Source organism: Cucurbita pepo, chromosome LG19 (assembly GCF_002806865.2).
Source record: "Cucurbita pepo subsp. pepo cultivar mu-cu-16 chromosome LG19, ASM280686v2, whole genome shotgun sequence".
In the NCBI taxonomy this organism is placed as follows: domain Eukaryota; kingdom Viridiplantae; phylum Streptophyta; class Magnoliopsida; order Cucurbitales; family Cucurbitaceae; genus Cucurbita; species Cucurbita pepo.
In genome coordinates this window covers 4666923-4688138 of record NC_036656.1, presented here as the reverse complement: position 1 = coordinate 4688138, position 21216 = coordinate 4666923, and the positions used below count along the sequence as shown (strand labels likewise).

At 34.3% G+C, this 21216-nt stretch overlaps 2 protein-coding genes and 1 pseudogene across 4 annotated transcripts; all 3 read right to left on the bottom strand.

Annotated features, from left to right (window-relative positions):
• Positions 1-1865: 1865 nt before the first annotated feature.
• LOC111781663 lies at positions 1866-5466 on the bottom strand (annotated as a pseudogene).
• Positions 5467-10248: 4782 nt separating this feature from the next.
• Positions 10249-14766, bottom strand: LOC111781082 (pentatricopeptide repeat-containing protein At4g13650). 3 transcript variants are annotated; one of them, XM_023661504.1, is made up of 4 exons: positions 14522-14766; positions 11089-14439; positions 10861-10988; positions 10249-10684 (listed from the first exon to the last, which is right to left on the bottom strand). In XM_023661504.1, the coding sequence occupies exons 1-2, from the start codon at positions 14585-14587 to the stop codon at positions 11335-11337; spliced, it is 3171 nt and encodes a 1056-aa protein (XP_023517272.1). In that variant the 5' UTR covers positions 14588-14766; the 3' UTR covers positions 10249-10684; positions 10861-10988; positions 11089-11334. The 3 variants fall into 3 exon arrangements, with proteins under 3 accessions (XP_023517272.1, XP_023517271.1, XP_023517273.1); XM_023661503.1 differs by having other exon boundaries at positions 10249-10988; XM_023661505.1 differs by having other exon boundaries at positions 10249-10981.
• A 992-nt stretch (positions 14767-15758) lies between these two features.
• LOC111782127 (ribonucleoside-diphosphate reductase large subunit) lies at positions 15759-20507 on the bottom strand. The gene is made up of 16 exons (XM_023662925.1): positions 20054-20507; positions 19623-19684; positions 19427-19514; positions 18917-19180; positions 18554-18794; positions 18397-18473; positions 18135-18305; positions 17804-18046; positions 17624-17710; positions 17375-17539; positions 17182-17301; positions 16893-17095; positions 16661-16810; positions 16427-16574; positions 16252-16338; positions 15759-16158 (listed from the first exon to the last, which is right to left on the bottom strand). Exons 1-16 carry the CDS (start codon positions 20279-20281, stop codon positions 16066-16068), a joined length of 2427 nt encoding a protein of 808 aa, XP_023518693.1. The 5' UTR covers positions 20282-20507; the 3' UTR covers positions 15759-16065.
• Between the last annotated feature and the right edge of the window lie 709 nt (positions 20508-21216).

Below are 21216 nucleotides of genomic sequence, written 5' to 3'. Positions count from 1 at the left end.
CTTTCCATCATTACAAACTTTGGATATGTTTCATAAGTATGCCTTCTCTCTTATATATGCTACTAGAACAACCTTTATGTGGGTATAAATCATTTAAAAGGATAATTTAGGAACTATCCTTGATAGGTATTCTTTATCAGTAGATATTATTCGTTTTCTTTCATATGATAGTCTTACATTTTACCATTTGGATACTGAAATGAGGACCGATCAAGAACAGCTATTATTTTAATAGCAAGAAGTCATTGTTTTCTGTCACATCATCTCGAATTGTGACAAAGGAGTAATTATTTATTATATAAGCATCGTGCTCTTCAATGGATTTATGAACGGATGTTTAAAGAAATAAAACAGCTGGTGATGGAAAGATGGAAAAGTCTTTCCATTAATTTTTTACAGCTTTACCTCGAAGGTGAAACTTCTACGATTAATTTTTATCAAATTTTTACTATTATATTTAATAGATAAATATATTTTACATCATGTTTCTTCCTAAAAATACCATTTTAGTCTTTGTATTTTGAGTTTCATTATATATTAGCTATTATACTTTCAAATGTTCAAATTTGATTAATTTATTTTCGATATGTTTTTTTTTTTTTCTTTTTTTGTGTCTACTAGCTTTTCTCTACATACTTTAGAAATATGTTTATATTGTCTCTTATTGCATTAAAATTGTTGTTTATTATTTGACTAATTTTGATAAAAATTAACTTCCAATTGGCGGTAGAATTTAATTTTAAGCTTTATTGAATGTACATGGAATGAAGTCTAAGATAAAAGGACCAAATGATATCTTAACCTATTCTGTTGAACATGTAAAATTGGGTTTTGCTTTCTATTTACCAATGTGAAGTTTTATTTCCTATATTCTTATGAGCTCTTCTATGAAAGAAGCAACAATTACCTAATCTAAAACAATATAAAAACATAATTAACAAGTGATTGAGCCGGTAAATCAATTGATCTAGATCTTCTTTAGTATTAAAAGCTTCCAATCCCATTTCTACCTTTGTCCAAAAATAATTCATGAACTTTAAAAGAGATCAATTGTACATTCAGGTAAGATTTCTTTGGGTGAAAGAGGCATTCAAAAAACAAAAGTGGTGCGAGCTGGTGGCAGCACCCATTAGTGGGTGTTTTGTGTGGCGGAATTAGGATGAGTGTGAATTGGATTAGAGGAATGGCCATGCCCAACCATAGTTTAATTGGATTTGGGTCACAATCATCAAAATTTTGGCTCTCTGTTGGAAATTACACAAACCCTACAAAGTGAGCAATCCACTTGTTTGAATGCAATGCTTCTGATGGATTTCAAACCACATAAAATTGGAATATTAGGAAGCAGGGTGGGTATGAGAAAAAATAGTACCACCAAATTGTTGTCATTACTGATATCATCCTTGAGTCTCTTCTTTTTTAGTATAATTCAATATTCTCCCTACTTTTAGGATATCAAAACTTCTACCTAACCATACCATTACTGCTACCAAACCAAACCTCCCACCAAAAAATGCCAAACTTGAACTAACTCACACAATATAAAGTAGCAATTAGCCTCTTGAATTCTGATACCATATCATACTATGTTCACTTTACATAGAAATCTTTCTATAGATGATCAATTCACTTCTAACTATGGTTAAAAGAACAAGTAACGATAAGTCAATACATTTCGTCTCTATAACCTAACATTGTAATGCACTTTGAGACAAATTACAAGGGAAGAGGTATATTTGTAATGGCTCAAGCTCACCGCTAGCAGATATTGTCCTCTTTGGGCTTTCCCTTTCAGGCTTCCCCTCAGGGCTTTAAAACGCGTCTGCTAGGGAAAGGTTTCCACACCCTTATAAAAGGTGTTTCGTTCTCCTCCTCAACCAACGTGAGATTGTGGATCTCACAATATATATGTTCAACACTATGTCAATGAACATCCAAATTCAAGGTGAAATGCTGGTTTCCCACCTAGTTGAAGTTACTCTACTATAAAGCAAGAGAAATTAACTAGACTCGAGCCAGGAAGTTCATTTTGGACAGTTCTACCTTGTTGATGGGAGAATTCAGATTTGGTTATTGAACAACGAAAACTTACTTATTTACCCTTTGCTCCACGAGACGCTGCCTCCAAGTGGCATTTGTAATAAGGAGATGAGGGCACTCTAGTCCTTCAACCTGTCTGCGAGGCTGAAAACTCTGCAATAAGCTATTGCATTAAGATAATGGTGTGCTAATTAGATATGATAATTAATTAAGACAATTAGGATCTGAACAAGTCATCACCCTCCTCAACGTCATCAGTTCTCATGCTTCCACTTTGAGCCGTAAGTATCCTGTACACTCTCTTTGAACAAATCTCTCCTGATCTTCTATCATTGCCGAGTAAACCTTCTATCGTCAAGTCTTTCAGCAGAAATTCCTTTTCATGCACCTGTTATTACTAGAGTGGACCAAGAAGAAATGTTATCTGCCATGACTGCTAGCTTATGCAATTCAGGATAGGGTGAATTGTTCGATTCAGACTCACAGATTTACATGGATTCATGTACACACTCAAAAAAGATTTCATGGTCGGATATTTCTTCCATATTGCTACGGCAAACCGTGGTTGTACATTTGGAATTGCTACCAAGACTTCTAACCTAATTACAAAAAGCAACTCCATTTATATTGATTTGCAATCCCAATCAAGCTAATTTTAAGAATTGCTACCAAGACTTCTAATCTAATTACAAAAGGCAACTCCATTTATATTGATTTGCAATCCCAATCAAGCTAATTTTAAGAATTGCTACCAAGGCTTCTAACCTAATTACAAAAAGAAACATGACCAAATCAATAAAGTTTTACTTGAGAGACAGTACCTATAACTTTTTTAAGTTCAATACATCATCACATCTAGGATGAGAGAATTCAAACCAATAACCTCTTAGGAAAAGTAGAAACGCCTTAACTATTGAACTAAGTTCATGGTATATAATAACTTTTAGTGGTGGTATAACATGATTTTATTACTAGAAGTCTATTAGAGTTATCTATCAACAAGGGTAATTAAGAACAAAAAAGCAAAGAAGGAAATACCATAGATATTAGTTTCATATTTTCTTATGGTTTAGAATATTGTTCTTATGAGATCAAATACATGACAAGTGCTCTGTTTAGCTTTTAACCCGCCAGTTTGGGAAAAGACAAGAGTTCTTCGAGAGTAACTCAATTACAGCCATAAATTCATTAATATAAATCAAGTCAATGCCAGAGTAGTTATGAAACTGAATGCCAATAAAATTTGAAATGAATTGGCAATTGACGATTAAAGCTCACCACACGCACTCTATCACATTCCTGTGAACACAATCTTTGGGTATAACGGATCCAATTGCATTGACGGATAGATGCGTCAACTTTTTCCTGAATTTTACAAGACAAGCAAAGGAAAACAGATAATTCTGACTAAGGATTTAAATATGTGAAAGAGTGGATATGGGTGCGCCTAAGTCCATATTTACTAACGTACCATGTCAAAAGAACTATGGAACTAATGCAACATCTAAAGATGTACGAAACAGGAATCTCTCGGCTTCTTTTCATACAATGTTCAGTCTATGGGATCGACGAACAGTATATGAAATATCCTTTCTACTTGACCAAACTTCACGACACAAATTTAAGTTATACATTTGCAATTGACGCCAAGTTATCCAGAAAAATAACTTTTGACACTTTAAGAAGTTATGCTTGACTGAAATTTGAGAACAGTATTCAGCACCTGAATTGAAAGGATGCCAGACTGCATGTCAGACCAACAATATGTCAGCTGCCTCAGTTTCATCTACACACTGCCTAGAACGTACCTTGACAAGGTGAGTGGTCAATTTTACCAATTTCTAGATGAAACATGTGAGAAACATGAGAGATTTTATACTGCAACATTTTAGAATAAAACTTGGATAAGGAAAGCAGGGTAAAATCATTTCCTAATTCTCCTAAGCATTCATGGTTGTTATTCAAACCTCCTCAACAGGCGGACGTATTCAACCGTTATTGCTTGCTGAGTTCTTGTACTTCTCCTGTTCCCTACAAAGTTCAAAAGTTAAAAATTACAGAATCTCTAGCACGCAACTTCAAAGCAACAATTAATGAAGAAAAACCTGGACAAAGATACTGAAATTGCAAAGAGTATGTAATAAATATATTTTCTTTTAAATGAAACAGAACTTTCATTGAAATAAGGCAAGATTCTGAAATTACATAGGGCGTGTAATCTTATACTGCACTGTATTAGCTGTGCATCACAAACTTTTCATTACAGTAGTATTGCAGTAAATCTTCTGATTTAGAACAAGCTTAGGAACAATGGAAAGCGGGCTAAGAAATGACTTCAAATATGCAAACGCCTGCGCAAATGATGAGAGATGAGAAAATTGACAAACAAAAACCTTATCATACAACTAGTACTCAATCTAGTATCTATGCTTCATGATGCACCACGCTACATTAATAACTAAATCTAGAAGCCATTACTACTCCCTATCCATATTCAATCTTCAGAAAGAAAACAGATATTATGATCTTACTTTGAAAGGATCCACCTGATACATATCAATACCATCATCTCCCCCAAAACTTGAATACTTTGTGTCCCCAAAAATTCCTGCAGAACATCGTTCCCTGTCAAAACACTTCCCTTAATGTCCACAGTTTTCAAGGATGGCGGGGTTCCGTAAATGAACACACTTCTGTTTTCTCCACGCAGTAAGAAATGCAGGAACTGACAAAAATAGGAAAGGAAACCAAAGATAACATGAACCTACCAAGAGAAGAACCCGATCCTGCCCTGTCTAATTTAGAAGTCGGCACTGAGTTCTTCACATCATGACGGTCAGAATCAATCCAATCACATGCCCATACTTATTCTTCTGAGAATCACTTTCAGACTCGTTATCGAACTCTAAGCATATCAATCTACTGATTCCTGAGGGTTCAATTCAAACAAACGGTGCCAATCTATTTCAGAATATTCTTATCCAGCATCAACAAAGTTTATTTGATCAAAACTACTGCGCAGGAAAATTATTTAACTGATCCTTCACAAGAGGCGAACCGAAACAATAATAAACTACAATTATGAACCAATTAAGAGAATAAAATTCACTAACCATCGAACTTCTGGTCCGTATTCAAATCCTCAGCAAGAAAGTCAAATGCCGCCTTCATACATTTAACAATTACAACGTCATAACTCGGAGGCGGAGAGTTGCGACCTGATTTATGAGTACTCGGATCATCATCAAGCACAATAACAGTGGAGCATATACTAAAAAATGCATCCGATCCAGTTCGACGTTTCTTGGAGTGGATCGGGTAGGGTGTAGAGTCCCCGTCCTCCTCTCCGGAGAGGACAATCGGCTGGGACATCGGAATGCGGCGGAGCAACCTTATCGGAAGAATCGAAGAGGCGAACCGGCAACGGCAACGCGCTAATATTTACGAGTTGAGTTCCGTTTTCGGAGGAGGCTTGTTTGTATTCCAAACGAGCGCGGGATGAGAAAACTGACGAAACGGTGCGTTTTGACCGAATTTGGTGTTACATGAATCTACCTCACGTAAATTTCATGGGTAAAGTTAACTTTACTCATCAATCTAGTTAACAACAATCTATGGTTAGTTACTCACCAATCTGGTTAACAATATATATATATTATAATCAATTATTAAAAATATAATATCTTTAAAAAAAATGCACGGATAAAATATTTTTCTTATATCACGAGTTTGTATTAATATTAGTTGAGATATGTAACATACCATTAATAAGAATTACTATACTTTATTTTATTTTAACGTGTGAATCACAAAAATTCAAAATTTCAATTTCATTAGGTTCTCGAACTTAATCTATGAATTTTGAGATTTAAATTATTATTATTATTATTATTATATTAAATAAAGGATGTATATTGAGTTAGTAATTGATGGATAAAAATTTTAATATTTTCTAACATTATTTTCGAAGACAATAATTTTTGTTACGTAAATGATTTTATCGATGTCTTTTAATTTTTAAATGAAAATTTTCACAAATTTTTTTAAAAGTTAAATGTGTTAATACCATTTTTAAAAAATAGTTTTAATAGTTCTGTTAATATATTGGTAGTAAAAATATTTTTTAATTTTTATTTCTAGAAAATTTAATTTATTATTCAAAACTTTTTAAAAGTTTAAAAATATATTTTTAAGATTAATAAAAAGTTAGAGAAATATTGAAATAAATTACAAATTCAAAACTCCATAATGGCTTTTGTCGGCAAAGCTATTTTTTATTTCATAGAAAATATGGAGTCAACATTTTCTCCTTTATTGTCAAAATTTAAAATTAATTTTAAAAATGTTGATATAAGATATTAATTAAATTAAATTTAGCAGATGTGACGTCAAAAATTCAAGACAATGTATTTATTTTGATAAAGCATAGACCAACCACCCTAGTATGTAAACCCTAATTTTAACTTGTATTTGACCTAACTACTTGATCTTGGAAATGAAAGTGATTTACTTTTTTTCATTAGTTTAACCACACAAATCTAACGTTTATTAACCTACATAGATAAAAATTCACAGTTCGAGAGCAATTGAACTAGTTCATCTCACTTTGTGTGGTCGATTATAACAATCCAAACTCACCGTTAGTAGATATTGTTCTTTTTTGAACTTTTCCTTCTAAACTTTCTCTCAAGAATCTAAAACGCGTATGCTAGAAAGAGATTTTTACACGTTTATAAAGAATATTTTGTTGAAATATCATGCCCAATAGAGTCTAGCCCAATAGAGTTAAGCCCAATAATTGTACGAGCCCATCATATATTTATTTTAGTAGAGATTTAGGAAAAACACCTCGACCCTACCTATCATCCAAGAAATCCAAAAATAATAAAGAGTAGTAGTATTCTACAGAGTGTCTTGTATTCTCTTTTCGATTGGTGTTAATAAAGAGTGTGAGTGTTTCCCACAGAGAGTTGTGTTCAACATATTTCGTTCTCATCTCCCACTGAAGTGGAATCTCACATCGATATTCTATTCTTTTCAACCATTAAGAGTACTATCTTATTCAAGTATAATACAAATTCTAGTCATATATGTAACTGTATATTCATAACCCGTAAAACAAGTTACTGGATCACGTTATCTTGTCGAACTTTTGTCGAAAGCGATCTATCAAATCTCTTTGATTTGGGTTTCGATATCGTGTTTAGTGGTATGGTACATGTGTTTGACCACTCCATTAGGGTTAGTCCGTCTTACCATGCAAAGAAGAATAGGAGATGATATTAGTGAAGCCATTTGTGGCCCTCACTCTCACCACCTTTGTAAATGGGAGAAGTTATGATTTGTAGCTCTCTTTTTTTCTTGTCTTTCAACATCAATTCATGTTTGATAAACCTAATTAATGCTTCAATTTCATTCCCATTTCGTAATTTTGTCTTTTGAAACATCGACATTTAGTCTTTGATGTTTACGTGTATTTCGTATCACTCGTGTTTTCAAACCATTCTCGATATAAAATAGAATGAGTGCTTTGAGTGGAACTACTTTCCACTGGTTATAGTCTGTCTCGAACTCTCGCTTTTTTTTAATTATTATTACTTTCGGAAGTTCAACAAATATAATATAGAGGAAGGTTAAGTGTGTAGCTCGTAAAAGTTATATTGTCTTAACCAGACTAAAAAATGTATTTAATATATACAATAAAATTAAAAATATATTTGAACCGAACACTTTATAAGAAGTGTGCAAATTGAATGACAAGTAACCAACATTCCACTTTTGGTATATATAAAAGTAGTAATCATAACACGGTCAAGTTGTGTTATGGAAAAATTGATGGAACTTAGCTTAATTCACAGTTTCGATAATGTATGTTTATCATTAAAATACTTTCCGATAAAATTTCATAAATAATTTTTATAATTTGATAAAAAAAAAAAAATTATAAATATATTTTTTTCTTTAATAAGAGTGTTTTATTTATTTTTTCATTTAAATAGATGAAAATTAAGGCCGTAGTTAATAAGAAATAATTACACAAATTTGCACAGTTATTATTTAAGTTTGAATCTCTAATGAAATAAAAATAAAATAAGATAAAATTATATATTTAACTTTTATAATACTTTCAAAAATATTCATTTTACCATAGTTTTTTTTCATTTAAATAATTTTTATTATTAATATTGAATGCCGTATTATACTAAAATTTTGATATAAAAAACAAATAGTTAATTAAATTAAAAAAAAAAAAAAAAAAAAAAAAAAAAAAAAAAAAAAAAAAAAAAAANATCAAAATACTAAACTAGAATTATTTATTTTTTTAGAAGATTTAAACACGTAAACTTATTTATTAAATTATGTATAATAATAATAATAATAATTAATAGTAATATAGAGGCAAGTCGTGGTATCTATAAAATGGTGAAGTTTGAGGAGAAAAGGGGGAGAGATTGCAATGGCACATAAAAACATTCTTCTTCTTTTCTTCTATCTTTTCTGCTTCATTCCCCTTGCAACCCAAGGTAATTAATTACATACAAATCTTATTATTATTATTATTATTATTTTGTTCGTTCTATAATTTTTTTTTAGTTAATCTATTTCATAATAAAATTTCATTGATTTCTGTTTTTGACCTTTTTGCAGCTCGAAATATTCATAAATCTTGTTATAAATGTGAAATAGAGACCAAAGAAGAAGATTTAAACCCTATGAACGATGATTCAGTATATCATCTTGACTACACCCCACCAAAAAAGAATCGTCCCGTCCATAATTAAAATGTTTTTGGCTGATATATATATATATATAGATACATATACTTCGATTTGGATTGGAATGTTTATGTATTGATCTTAAAATGAATGTTTTAGTGTGTTGAAATATTTTAGTGTGTATTGGAATGTTAATGTATTGATCTTGAAATGAATATTGTTGTATTTTAATTAGCGTAAATAAAAGGAGTGTTTTAGTGTATACATCAATTTTATTATTTACTTAGTTTTTAGTTTTTTTTTTTTTTTTTTTAAAATTATTTATAATTTTTAAACAATGGTAAATATTCAATTTACAACCATATCATGATTATTAAAGTATTATAAAAATAAATAGTTTTGATATATAAGCATATAAGTAATATAAATTAATGTTAAATAAACATTTTATTAAAATTACAAATTATGTTGTGACTCTCGGGAATCACGACTCTCTATTATTGTCCACTTTGAGTATAAGCTCTCTTGACTTTGCTTTGGACTTCCCCAAAAGATAGTATTCCTCATTTATAAACTCATGATTTTCTACTAAATTAACCAATGTTCCCAATAATCCGATGACGTAAGAGATTAAAAGTACGCAAAAAGAAATATTTGAGACTAAAAGTATAACATTTTAAAATCTAAAACACGAGAGCGTGAGAACAGAGAAGATGATATCAATTTTAAATCTTTTTTTAGTGTAACTTCACTCTCGAGATGGACGCAAGAAAAATAAATAGCTTCACTCTTGTGATATAGAATCTTTTTAAGAAATTTCATAAAATTTTAGTCTTTAATTAATTTTGTTTATTTAATTTTTTTTTATTATTTGAAATTTAATTAATATGTTTACACATTAATAAATGATACTGTCCAATTAACTATTTATAGTTTACATTTAGATGTAAAATAAACTTTATTTAAATTGAATTTTATAGCAATATTTTTTTTTTCAATTGAAATTAAAGCGCAATATTTATTTTATTTTACTTTGTTTAATTAATTTCATTTATTGTATATTTGAATTATAAATTTGTAGTTTCTTAAAGACAATCACTAACTATACATTCAAAATACATTAAATATTAATAAGATTATCTAAAATGGTTTAAAACATTAAATATTTTATAAAAATCTCAAACTAATATAAAATTAATATGTTCTATGAAAATAACATATAAAATATAAGACAATTTTGTATACAAATTCTACAAAATAAACGTAATTTTTTTAATAAGATTATCTAAAATGTTGCACTTCTACATATTGCTGGGCTCTTACATTTGGATTTGATAATTCTACTCGAGTTGACCTTTAGGGGATCGCCCACAACCCTAGCGACTGACCCATAAGGGTCGACCAAGGGTAGCATGACCGTTCCCATGAAGGTCAATCGATGGTCAAGAAGGCTTTAGTTTGAATTTTGACCACGATCAACCAATATCTATTTGAAAAATGGTTTGACTAAGTAGTTATTCATCCTTACAATCCCTCCTTATACTTAACACACCACGAGAATCACAACAAGATTATAACACTCTATTATGTCGACAATTTATAAACCCACCCTATAAGCACAATGAGTCAATAGATGGAAAGGTACATTCCAAACACGCAACTATTACCTCTATCGCTTATTATCGACTCAATTAATACCTGAATATCGGAGAGGGGTGGTTCAATATCACACCCTCGTCCACCTCTATTTGTTTTGATAGCAGAATGTAGTTTTCAAGCAATACAAATTTATCAGTGATCAGCCGATCAAAGAACTTGAACTTTGACTCCGTTGAGGATATATAATTTAACTAGTTGAATTATGCTAAGATGGTCTAGCTCTGATCCTGCCCAACCAAACCTACAAATCTGATCCTGCCCAACCAAACCTACAAACCAATTTATGCAGGACTTTTGCATCATACTATGGTTAATGATCAGAAAACATTGTCCAACCACCTAGAGAATGGCCTTAAAAAATGGAAGGAATGATTCCTCTTCATCACTGAAAACATGAAGCATTGATCTAATGAACTTAGTATTATTCGAGTGAATCAATGTTTACCTCAATGAAGAACAGTATGGTCATCTTGATCCAGTTCATTTGGTTAAGAATTCCCGGCTTCAATTGGAGCAATTGAGTTGCTGAGACCATTGATTTGTGACCCATTTTGCCGATCCAGAATCTGAAATCTGTGAAATTTAAGAAGAAAAAGGAAACATCCAGATTGAAACATAGAACATTTGCATATTATTGGTTGAATTGAAACAAACACAATTCATGAGGTCTTACCAGAAGATTTCAACTCCTTCTATGGAAGCAAATTATCATCTGCCATAAGATTTTCCCGTCCAAACTTGTTTGACAGGATCCAGTTCTTCATTCAACTAAATCCCTGAACGTCTCAGCCTTTTCTGATCGATTTCTGAAGGCGAGCGTCTCGGAACAAATACCGAGACGATTCTTCAAAGGTATGCCCATGGCTATCCACAAATATGTGCTATTTGTTGACATCAATAAGTTTGAGAGCCGAATGAGTTACCAAAAATCTCTACATGAGCAGACACCACCATCAAAATGATGGAAGCGATGGGCATCCCTCACTATGATCAATCGGTCTGAAACCTTTGAAACGTATTTAATCCAATTATGGCAATCATTACAAACGCGGAGGTTCTTCATTACCCGTATGGGAATATTATTGCCCAAGTTCAGTAGTCCATAAGCAATTGCTAATTTCTCACTGTGAACGTTCATGGTTGGATCCTTCTTGCCTTCCTCTGTATCATTCAAAAGGCTAAAGCTATCTTGCACGTATCCAAGTTCGGATGTTCGTGTATTTAGATGTTCTATATACTCGTAGATCTGATTCGTAAGCGGATGGAGCTTATCCCCAGCATAGAATGCATGAACTGCGTTCTTAACTTCGATCCAACTACGACCAGGCTCTTTCTTTACTCCCCTGTCCTTCATCAATTTCCTTGACCAATCCCTATGAATCCATTTTCTAGACACTGCATAAATATTTGACAGTAGGACATAGGTTGCTGAGTCTTCAGGTTCCAATTCTAGGAGATGGCGTGCAGCACGCTCTCCTATTTCCATATTCTTGTGGATGACACAAGCACTTAAAAGAGTTCTCCATATCATTGCATCTGCAGGTATGGGCATCGCTTCTATGAAGTCGATTGCACGGTTCAAAAGACCGGCCCGACCTAGGAGATCCACTATACACACATAATGTTCAGATTTGGGAACTAAACCATGCACTTTAGACATGGATTCGAAGTATTCAAGACCTTCATTCACAAGACCGACATGGCTACACGACGACAAAACTCCCACGAAAGTAACATGGTTTGGCACGACCCCACAGTTCTTCATCTCTTCAAAAAGACAAAGTGTTTCCGTACCGAAACCATGCTGGGAGTAGCCAGTAATCATGGCATTCCAAGAAATCACATTTTTTTCGGACATGTCGTTAAATTCTCTCCACGCATCATCTATGCTGCCACATTTCGCATAAAATGTTATCAAAGAATTAGAAGCTTCCATTTCAGAATCATATGCCGTTTTCAAAATCATGGCATGGATCTGTTGCCCTTGTTTTATGTTTGCAAGACTGGCTGCAGCGCTAATTGCAGACCCATACGTGAACAGATTGACTTCTACTTCACTCCTTAACATTTGAACAAATACCTGCAAAGCTTCTTCAAAGTATCCACTCTGTTCAAATCCTGAAACCAATGAATTCCAAGAGATATTGTTTTTATCATCCATTTTTTCAAATGCTAAGTATGCTTCCTGAATTCTACCACATCTGGCATACAGACTAATCAGAGCATTGTTAATCGAAAGATCGTCCCCAAAACCCGACACATACGCCTGAGCGTGAATTTGTTGGCCTTGACGGAGTGCCCGGACACCCGCACATGCGCTAATAGCACTAGAAAATCCAATATTGTCAGATACTATTCCAAGATACTCCATTTCATTAAAAAGTTTAAGTGCTTCAGAAAACATATCATGTTGCACATAACCAGCAATCATAGCTGTCCAGGAGACGACATCGTCCTCTGGTAGTCGTCTTAGGATCCCATGGGCGAGTTCTAATTTTCCATGTTTGGCATACATATCTATGAGCACACTACAAACATAGGCATTCAACCAAAACCCTGTCTTTATAACAAGGGTATGAATTTGCTCTCCTAAATCCAAGGCTCCCAAAGATGTACAAGTTTTCAAAATACTTGGGTAGGTGAACTGATTGGGTATCATACCTTCAATCTGCATTTGTCTAAATATTTTGAATGAATCACTAAGATTATCCAATTGTCCATAAGCAACTAGCATCACATTCCACAACACTATATTTTCTGTCTCTGTAGTAAGGAAAAATTTACGTGCAGTCTCCACATCGGCGCACTTCGAATAAAGATCAAGAAGAGAACCTTCGAGAATAATATCTGCAGACATTCCAGCTTTTAATGCATATGAATGTAGCTGCATTCCCTTATGAAGAGCCCCAATTGATGCACAAGCACTCAACAGACTAGCAACCGTAATACAGTCTAGTTTCATGCAATCTCGTTGCATTTTATGAAACAACTCCAGTGCCTTATCACTATATCCTTGCTGAACTAGGCCAGATATAAGTGAATTATACGAAACGCCATCCCGAAATTGCATTGTGCTGAATATCCGCTCGGCGGATATCAATTTCCCAGACCGGGAGTACAATGACACAAGAGCATTGCACACATATGTTTCAGAATGAAATCCCCACTTAATAACTAGACAGTGAAGCTGCTCTCCCAATTTAAATAACTTTTTTTTGGTAGAAGCACTTAACACACTTGACAATACATAAGGAGTGGGAAATATTTCTGATGCATGCATATCACAGAAAAGGAGAATGGCCTCTTCTTCAAGCCCATTTTGAGATAAACCTGAGATCATAGCTACCCAAGTAACAATATCCTTCATATATATGTCATTGAATACTTTTTTAGCTGATTCTATGAACCCATTCTTAGAATACAAATCAATCAAAAGATTAGCAACAAGTGAATTACTATCAAAACCATAATAGATTATCCTAGAATGTACCTGTTCTACATAGTTGAACGCAATGTTGCAACCAACACATGCCTTCAAAATCCCAGAAAAAGTATTTTCATTGGGAGTAATCTTTTCAGCTAACATGCGTCGGAAGAGACCAAACACCTGGGAATTCAACTTCTGCGCAACGAGGCCATGAATCATTTTATTCCAAGAGAAAACAGTTCTGTTGGGATTATCATCAAACACCTTCTGTGCGCCATTTAGATCCCCATGACGAAGATAATTATCAAGAAGACTATCGATTAATAAAGGTTCAACAGCAAAACCCGACTTCAAAATCCTGCAATGGAGCCTCGAAGTTTCAAGCAAGGACCCAAAATTCAAGCACCCATCTAGCAGCCAAAGATAGGTCTGATAGTTGGCACGAATTCCACGTTGTTCCATGAAATTCATCAGCTGAATGCTCTTTGATTTAGCTTGTTCCATATGGAGTGAAAACTCATCAAATGCATGAGAATTTGTGGCACCAACAGCATTGACACGAACTAAATTATAGCTTTTACTAACCCAATCAATGTACTGCGCCCAGAGAGCCAAAGGTTACAAGTGAAACAGAATCAACTGCATATCGTATTTGTTAAAGGAAACAAAGAGAACTTACTTTTGACGTTGGGAAGGATGGTCGAAAACTGGAGGTGGGTCGTACCCAAACGCTCGCTGCCGCCATAGCTGTAGCTACGATAGAAGTGAATTGACGGGTACCATCTAGTTAGACAGAGAGAAGGATAGGGAGGGGGCCTCTAAACCCGTCTGTGGATGACATGTTTCGTGAGAAAGAAGGGGCAGAAGGTGAAAACGGCGGGGAGTGATGGCCAATGGCTGACTGCCTTGGCCGTGGGATTATGGTTTTCCCGCTACTTAATCCATCAAATAACCCTTTTTAAGGGAAAAATAAGACTATTTTTTTACACTTAAAGACCAAAGGTTTCAATTAAACATGAGTTGTCGTGTTAATATTTGTAAATAAAAGACTCTAATTATATGCTTTAAAAGTTCAATTTATACCTTTTTTCTTTTTTCTTTTTTTTTTGATCGAGAACGAGCCAATATTGTCTACTGATGATATTAAGATGTTCCAAATGATACTAGAGTCAATGTAACAGCCTAGATCCACTGTATGCTTTCCCTATTAAGATGTTCCAAATAATACTAGAGTCAATGTCACAGCCTAGATCCACCATATATTGTCCTTTCCCTATTAAGATGTTCCAAATAATACTAGAGTCAATGTCACAGCCTAGATCCACCATATATTGTCCTCTCTGGCTTTCCATTTTAGGCTTTAAAACGCGTCTGTGGTATTAAGATGTTCCAAATGATACTAGAGCCAATGTAATAGCCTAGATCCACCGCTAGCATATATTGTCCTCATTTGGCTTTCCCTTTCAAGCTTTAAAACACGTCTGTTAAGGGAAAGTTTCCACACAGTTATAAAGGGTAATTTATCCTCCTCCCCAACCAGTGTGGGACATCACAATCTACCCCCCTTCGGGGCCAGCGTCCTTACTAGCACACCGCCTCGTATCTACCCCCCTTCGGGGAACAACGAGAAGGCTGGCACATCGTCCGATGTCTATTTGTAACAACCCAAATCCACCGCTAGCAGATATTGTCCTTTTGGCTTTCCCTTTCGAACTTCCCCTCGAGACTTTAAAACACTTCTGCTTATAAAAGGTGATTTGTTCTACTCCTCAACCAATATGAGACATCATAGCCAATCACCAAAATGGTGCAAAGTACTAGTTGAAATAGGACTAATCCTCTCCATAATAGAGGTATAATGGGAAAGCTTAGAAAGAAAATCTCAAAAAAGATAGTATTTAGATGAGTACTAGTCCTGTCACAAAACTCTAAAAGATGCATTTCAAAATTGTAGGAATAACGACAATACATAATAGGCTAAAAGAAACCATATAAGATCATTTCCACCATCTAACTCGCAGGTTAGTGCTTGAATTACAAACAAAATATAAGGATGTCTTTGGCATCCACAAACCTAATTAATACCCAACAAATAATTATGATTATTGAAAAAAACTGTACAGAGATTTTACATTTATACTATAGCTACCCAAACATTTCATTTTCAGTTAAAATAAGGAAGTTGAATCGTTCCTTTTACGAGCAGGAGCTTCAAATCCATGTCTAACTTCCACAGGCCATGCACTCCTCACGATTTGTTAGAGAACAAACCATCTGTGCCATTTTTGTACTCTCATCTTCCTCCTTACCCTTTTCCTGCACAAACCCAGCAATGGAATTTCATTATTATGTAATGTTGTAGCTAAGCCAGTGCCTGAATCCAACAGTTTCCATTATATTATACAGTACCTCCTTTAGCATTGATGTATCGACCGTAAATTTGATGGCATCGGCTGCAGCTCGTGTTCGTAGATAATACATTCCTGTTTTCAATCCCTTCATACATAGCAAACAAAAGAATTGAATCAATATTGTTAAGATGAATGCAACTATGACAGTATTTCAGTTTGACAATGATATGTACCTTTGACCAAGCATAGAAGTGCAAGGAAGTGAGTTTTCCAAAATTTGGTTGGTCTATGTGAATGTTGAGGCTCTGACTTTGGTCGATGTAGCATCCTCGATCGACAGCCATGTCGACCAATGTCTTTTGCTTGATCTCCCAAACAGTTCTGAGTTAAATATATTAAGATCATGTCAGAAGGACAAATCAACATCAAGTGCAAGGAAAGGGAAATGCAAGGGAGATCAATCATACTTATAAATAGCTCTTAGCTCATCAGGGATTTCTTGAATCTTTTGAACAGAGCCATTCTCATAGATAATCTTGTTTTTCAGTGCAGGAGACCACAAACCCATCTCCGTTAAGTCATGCAGGAGATGCTTGTTCACAACAACAAATTCACCACTGGGGGATGGAAAGAAAGATTTTAGAATCCACATATATTATTAATACAAATGGCTCTAGAAGTTCAAACTGAAATGAAGACCTTAGAACTCTGCGGCTGTAGATGTTAGAAGTGTATGGTTCAAAGCACTCGTTGTTTCCAAGAATCTGGCTGGTAGAAGCAGTTGGCATTGGGGCCACAAGAAGTGAATTTCTAACCCCATGTTTTGCTATTTGTTCTCTGAGAGCATCCCAATCCCATCGCTTCGAAGGAGTTACGCCCCACATGTCAGGCTGAAGAACTCCCTGAAAATATATTGCCAATATAAGAAAATGTGTAAATCAACATAGCATTTATAAGATTAAAAGTCCAATATTTTGCCGGTACACACCTTACTAACAGGACTGCCAGCATACGTTTCATAGGAGCCTTCCACTGCAGCAATCTCACAAGAAGCTTTAAGAGCATTGTAGTATATGGCCTCAAATATATCTTTGTTCAATTGTTGAGCCTGGCATTGAAGAACAAGTTTAGTTGAATGTAAGAGGCTAAGAGCAGAAGGCAGAGATAAAGGCCTGAACTACCTCGGGTGAATCAAATGGCATGCCCAGTAGAATGAAAGTATCCGCAAGACCTTGAACACCAATACCAATAGGTCTGTGTCTAAGATTAGACCTTTTGGCAGTCTCAACGGGATAGTAATTAACATCAATTATCTTGTTCAGATTTGTTGTCACTAGACCAGTTATCTAATTACACAAAGAATAGACAACCAAGTCATTAGATTAGGAAAAAAGAATACACATCATTATAAGTAAATTAAGAAATAGTACCTCAGCTAATTTGTCGAAATCGAAGTATCGATTTTTGAAACTTCTACTGCCAACAAGCTTACATGGGTGAGATTCCATTGGAACACCCTGCAGTTTTAAAAACAGTATGGAGTAAATTAAGAGGTAAAGTAATGATCCACAAGACAACAGGATAGACAACAGGATTTTGGTATAGCCCACCTTCTCTCTGACAAAACGAGGTAGAGCAATTGAAGAAAGATTACACACAGCCGTCTCTGTTGGGCTTGTATATTCAATAATCTCTGTACATAAATTAGAGGATTTAATGGTTCCAAGGTTCTGCTGGTTGCTTTTCCTGTTACAGGTATCCTTAAATAGCATGTAAGGGGTTCCAGTCTCAATCTGAGATTTTAAGATTTCAAACCAAAGATTCTGTGCCTTGACAACCTTCTTGGCCTTTCCCTACAAATTACACAAGATCACAATCAATACAAGAGTCAACAAAAGTTGCCTATATAGTTGCAGGTATCAATAATTGAATTTTATTTACCTGTTGTTCATATCTAACGTATAGTTTCTCAAATTCTTCACCCCAGCAATCAGCCAAACCTGGGGCCTCATTCGGACAAAACAATGACCATTCTCCATTACTTTGGACTCTTTCCATGAACAGATCAGGTACCCAAAGAGCATAAAAAAGATCTCGAGCTCGATGCTCCTCCTAAATATATAACATTTGGAGATTCATTATAGAATGAACTGAATAGAATGTCGCATTAAGTTCACAAAATATATACGCAGAAAGTAATTACCTTTCCATGGTTCTTTCTAAGATCCAAAAACTCAAATACATCTGCATGCCATGGCTCCAAGTATACAGCAAATGCACCTGCAAGTGGCAGTTAAAATGTGAGAATGCAAACAAAGATTAATCATATGAAACTCAATGGAACCCAATCTGCACACTACCTTTCCTCTTGCCTCCTCCTTGATCAACATATCGAGCAGTATCATTGAAAACCCGCAGCATAGGCACAATCCCATTAGAGATGCCATTTGTTCCACGAATATAACTGCCCATAGCGCGAATATTGTGGATGGAAACACCAATGCCGCCAGCCGATTTGCTAATAACAGCACACTCTTTTAAGGTATCATATATGCCTTCTATACTATCATCCTTCATGCATATGAGGAAACAGCTGCTAAGCTGTCACGTCAATGAGAAACCCCATGAGATTCATGCCCAAAAGGCCAAATTTTCTAATCAACAAAATATATCAACCACGATCATCGTTATTAAAAACAGATATCAATTAACTCAAAACATACTTGGGGTCTTGGTGTTCCAGAGTTGAATAGGGTGGGAGAAGCATGAGTAAACCAGCGTTGAGACATAGTGTGGTATGTTTTGATAGCAGAATCAACATCATCTTTGTGAATACCAACAGCAACCCTCATTAACATGTGTTGTGGCCTTTCCACCACCTTCCCCTGAACTTTCAAGAGGTATGATCTTTCCAGAGTTTTGAAACCAAAGAAATCATAATCAAAGTCACGGTCGTATATGATCTCACTATCCAAACGAGCAGCATTCTGGAAATGAACAACAAAAGGAAGAACGAAGCATTAAATAAGCAATCATCTGATTCCTAGAGAAGGTAGTACAAGCACGAACATGTGGGCTAGCCAAACCACTTACAGGCATCTAAATTCTAATTAATCAAGCATGATTGAATAAACAAAAGGCCATGTCCAATCAATAAATCCCCTACACAAATTTCATTGTAGAGGTATGCATCACCAAAGGCACATAATATTAAAGAAAGAATAAAAGATTACCTTCATGATTACTTCATAAACATCATCAGCTATGAGAGAAGCCTTTTGTCCTGATCTTTCACTGACATGGTTGTACATATCTCTGATACTGAACACCATAACAGATAAAAAAAAATCAGATTCAATTTAATTAACCACTGCAATTCGATGCTGGAAATGAATCATCCAGAGTAGTAGCAGCATATGCCAAACTTACGTTTCTGAAAATGACTTTTTTGTGTTCTTGTGCAAATTCGAAACAGCAATTCTTGCAGCCAACTGGATTAAACAAACAAGCAAAGTAATTAGCGAGTCAAATCATACTCATTGGCAAACAACCACCAGATATATATGTCCATCAATAAACTACTATCCAACAAGAAGCCAGACATGTAATATGTACATATCTACAACCATATGTCAATTGACTCAGATGCCCTATGAACCCCTAAACAACATAAAAACAAATTGAGAAAGTGAAAGTAACCTGATGAGACAAAATCCAGTTAGGGTTAAAAAATTAACAGAAGAATCCAAAAGGTTAGTTCGGAAAATCAAGATCGACAACAACAATCATAACGAAATCAGAAGTTGCAAAATCGACGGCCCCGGATTGCGAAATAGATGGAGAAAATAGCGAGAACTCACGGATGCATAGTCCGGATGGTTGGCGGTCATAGCAGCGGCAGTTTCGGCGGCCAATTCATCGAGTTGGCTAGTAGTAACGCCCTTGTAAACGCCAGCACAGACCTTCTGGGACACCAAAACTGGATCACAGTGGTCACTACTAAGGCCATAACTAAGCTTCTTCAAACGGGCAGTGATCTTGTCGAAGTGCACTGCCTCTTGACGCCCATCTCGCTTCACCACGTACATCTTTAGAAGAAGAAACTAACCAAGGAATTTCGTCGAACAGGTTCTGTGCAGAAACAGGGGTGAGAGAACAACTGGGTTATATAGAGAATTGGGATTAGCAGAGAGAGAGAGAGACAAAATGAAATTTACGAATTTTGGAGGTGGGAATTTCAGAAAGTTCGAAATTTTCCCGCGCAAACCATTGGATTTTCTTCTTTTAGCGGGGAAAAAATCGGTGGGATTCTTGATTTTTCTTTTGTTACTTTGTGGTAATGATCTTGGTGGCGGGCACAGAGGACTCAGAACATAGCTATATATTTTCGGTGGGTCCCACGTAGTTAATATAATTTCAAATAATTATAAATCAATTTAAATTCACAAAGTAAATAAATAAAATTTTAATTTGATTTATTTATTTATAGAACTATATTATTAATATTATTAATATGCTATGCTAATTTAGATATCTCTTTCTTTATGAAATTTTAATTTCATCATATATTTTTATTCTATTTTTTTCATGTAGGACCAACTTGGTATGAAATTTTAAATCGTATATGCCTAATTAAGTTATAGTATTAATTCTTATCGTTTAAAGTATTATTTTTATAATTTTACGAGCATAATTCTCTTTTTTTTTTTTTTAATAACAATTCTTAAAAAAAAAAAAACAATCCACCATTTGACATTTGTGTTCGAGCATCCGAATCTTTTAGACCAAACTCCAAAATATAAAGTTTCATATAATTTCAATTTAACCTATGATTTTAAAAGATATACATTTTTCTATACCATATTACATATACATTTTTATCTATATTTAAAATATTGTAACAACTTAGTATTTTTTTTTTCTTATTTAATAAAATTAATTATGTAAGTTTATCAATTAGAGGGAGCTAATATATTTATAACTTACCTTTTATAAGTTATTAAATAATAAATATAAATTCTTT